This window comes from Tetrahymena thermophila (genome assembly GCF_000189635.1).
Source record: "Tetrahymena thermophila SB210 genomic scaffold scf_8255752, whole genome shotgun sequence".
In the NCBI taxonomy this organism is placed as follows: Eukaryota; Ciliophora; class Oligohymenophorea; order Hymenostomatida; family Tetrahymenidae; genus Tetrahymena; species Tetrahymena thermophila.
In genome coordinates, this window is record NW_002477057.1 from 1 (window position 1) to 1,368 (window position 1,368).

Here is a 1,368-nt window from a genome sequence, read left to right on the forward strand (position 1 = left end):
TTTTAAGCTCTTCACTTTCATCTCATTAAGTTCTCTATATTGATCTAGAGTATATTTTATTTATAAATCTTATTTTTATTATTATTAACATTTTTTATAAATTTAACTTTTAATTTATTTAAATAAATAATTTTTATTATAGAAATTATCACTATTATTCATTGATTTTTATTAAAGCAAAGATTTTTTAGCTATTTTAACTTAATTATCTATTCAATTTTTATTTATTTATTATTCATTTTTATAATTTGATATTTTTTGTTCATTTTTTGCTATTAAAACTTCCCCTTAATAAAAGCAGTTTATTAGTTTTGGATTGTTTTATTTTTAATTATTTAAGTTAATTTAAAACATTAAAGCTCATTTAATTTATTTGATTTATTTTCCTTTTTCTTTTTATTTTAATTCTTTGTTAATTTTATTATTATTAATTAATCATATTATTTCATATTTTTTCTTCATTTTTTCCTTCAAACTAACTAGAGTGAAATGCCTATTTAATTTACAAAAGGCTAAATGTAATATATCTTAATAACATAATAAATAAAGCTAAATTAGCTTTAAATAGCTTTATTTTTGAGTTTTTAGAAAGCTTTAAATTCACAAAATGTAAAATTTGAAATAATATATATCCTATATTCTATCAACAGATCATTTTATTTGAAAAAAAATAAGATTTAAAATTTTTTGATTTCAATATTTAAAAAGTAGAAATTCAATTGGGGCAATGGGTGCATCAGGCTTAGGTTCTGGTTTAGCTAAATGCATTAATCTCTCAAATTTGACACTTAATCTTGCGTAAAAACAGTTTATTTGTTTTGGATTGTGATATTTTTAATTATAAAAACTAATTTAAAACAATAAAGCTCTTTTTTAATTTTGCTTGCTTTTTTTTTGTTCTTTCTTTGTTAATTTTACTCATTCATTTATTTTCAACTTTTGCTTTTATTATTAATTAATTAATCTTATTATTTCATATTTTTCTTCATTTTTTCCTTCTAATTAACTATTTACTGATATATATTTTTTCAATATTTAAAAAGTGAGAATTTAATTGGTGACGAAGATGCATCAGGCTTAGGTTCTGGTTTAGCTAAATGCATTAATCTCTCAAATTTGACACTTGATCTTTGGTAAAAACTGTTTATTTGTTTTGGATTGTGATATGTTTAATTATAAAAACTAATTTAAAACAATAAAGCTCTTTTTTAATTTTGCTTGCTTTATTTTTGTCCTTTCATTGTTAATTTAATTCATCATTTTATTCCTAAATTTTACTTTTATTATTAATTAATTAATTTTATTATTTCATATTTTTCTTCATTTTTTCCTTCTAATTAATTATTTAATGATATATATTTTTTTCAA

At 18.3% G+C, this 1,368-nt stretch overlaps 1 protein-coding gene across 1 annotated transcript; it reads left to right on the forward strand. All coding sequences in view use genetic code 6, as the record gives it.

The window, feature by feature from the left end:
* Positions 1-727: 727 nt before the first annotated feature.
* TTHERM_002653395 (hypothetical protein) lies at positions 728-1,164 on the forward strand (the record flags this gene model as incomplete). Its single annotated transcript, XM_012795123.1, has 2 exons — positions 728-798; positions 1,044-1,164. 2 exons carry the CDS (start codon positions 728-730, stop codon positions 1,162-1,164), a joined length of 192 nt encoding a protein of 63 aa, XP_012650577.1.
* Positions 1,165-1,368: the final 204 nt, after the last annotated feature.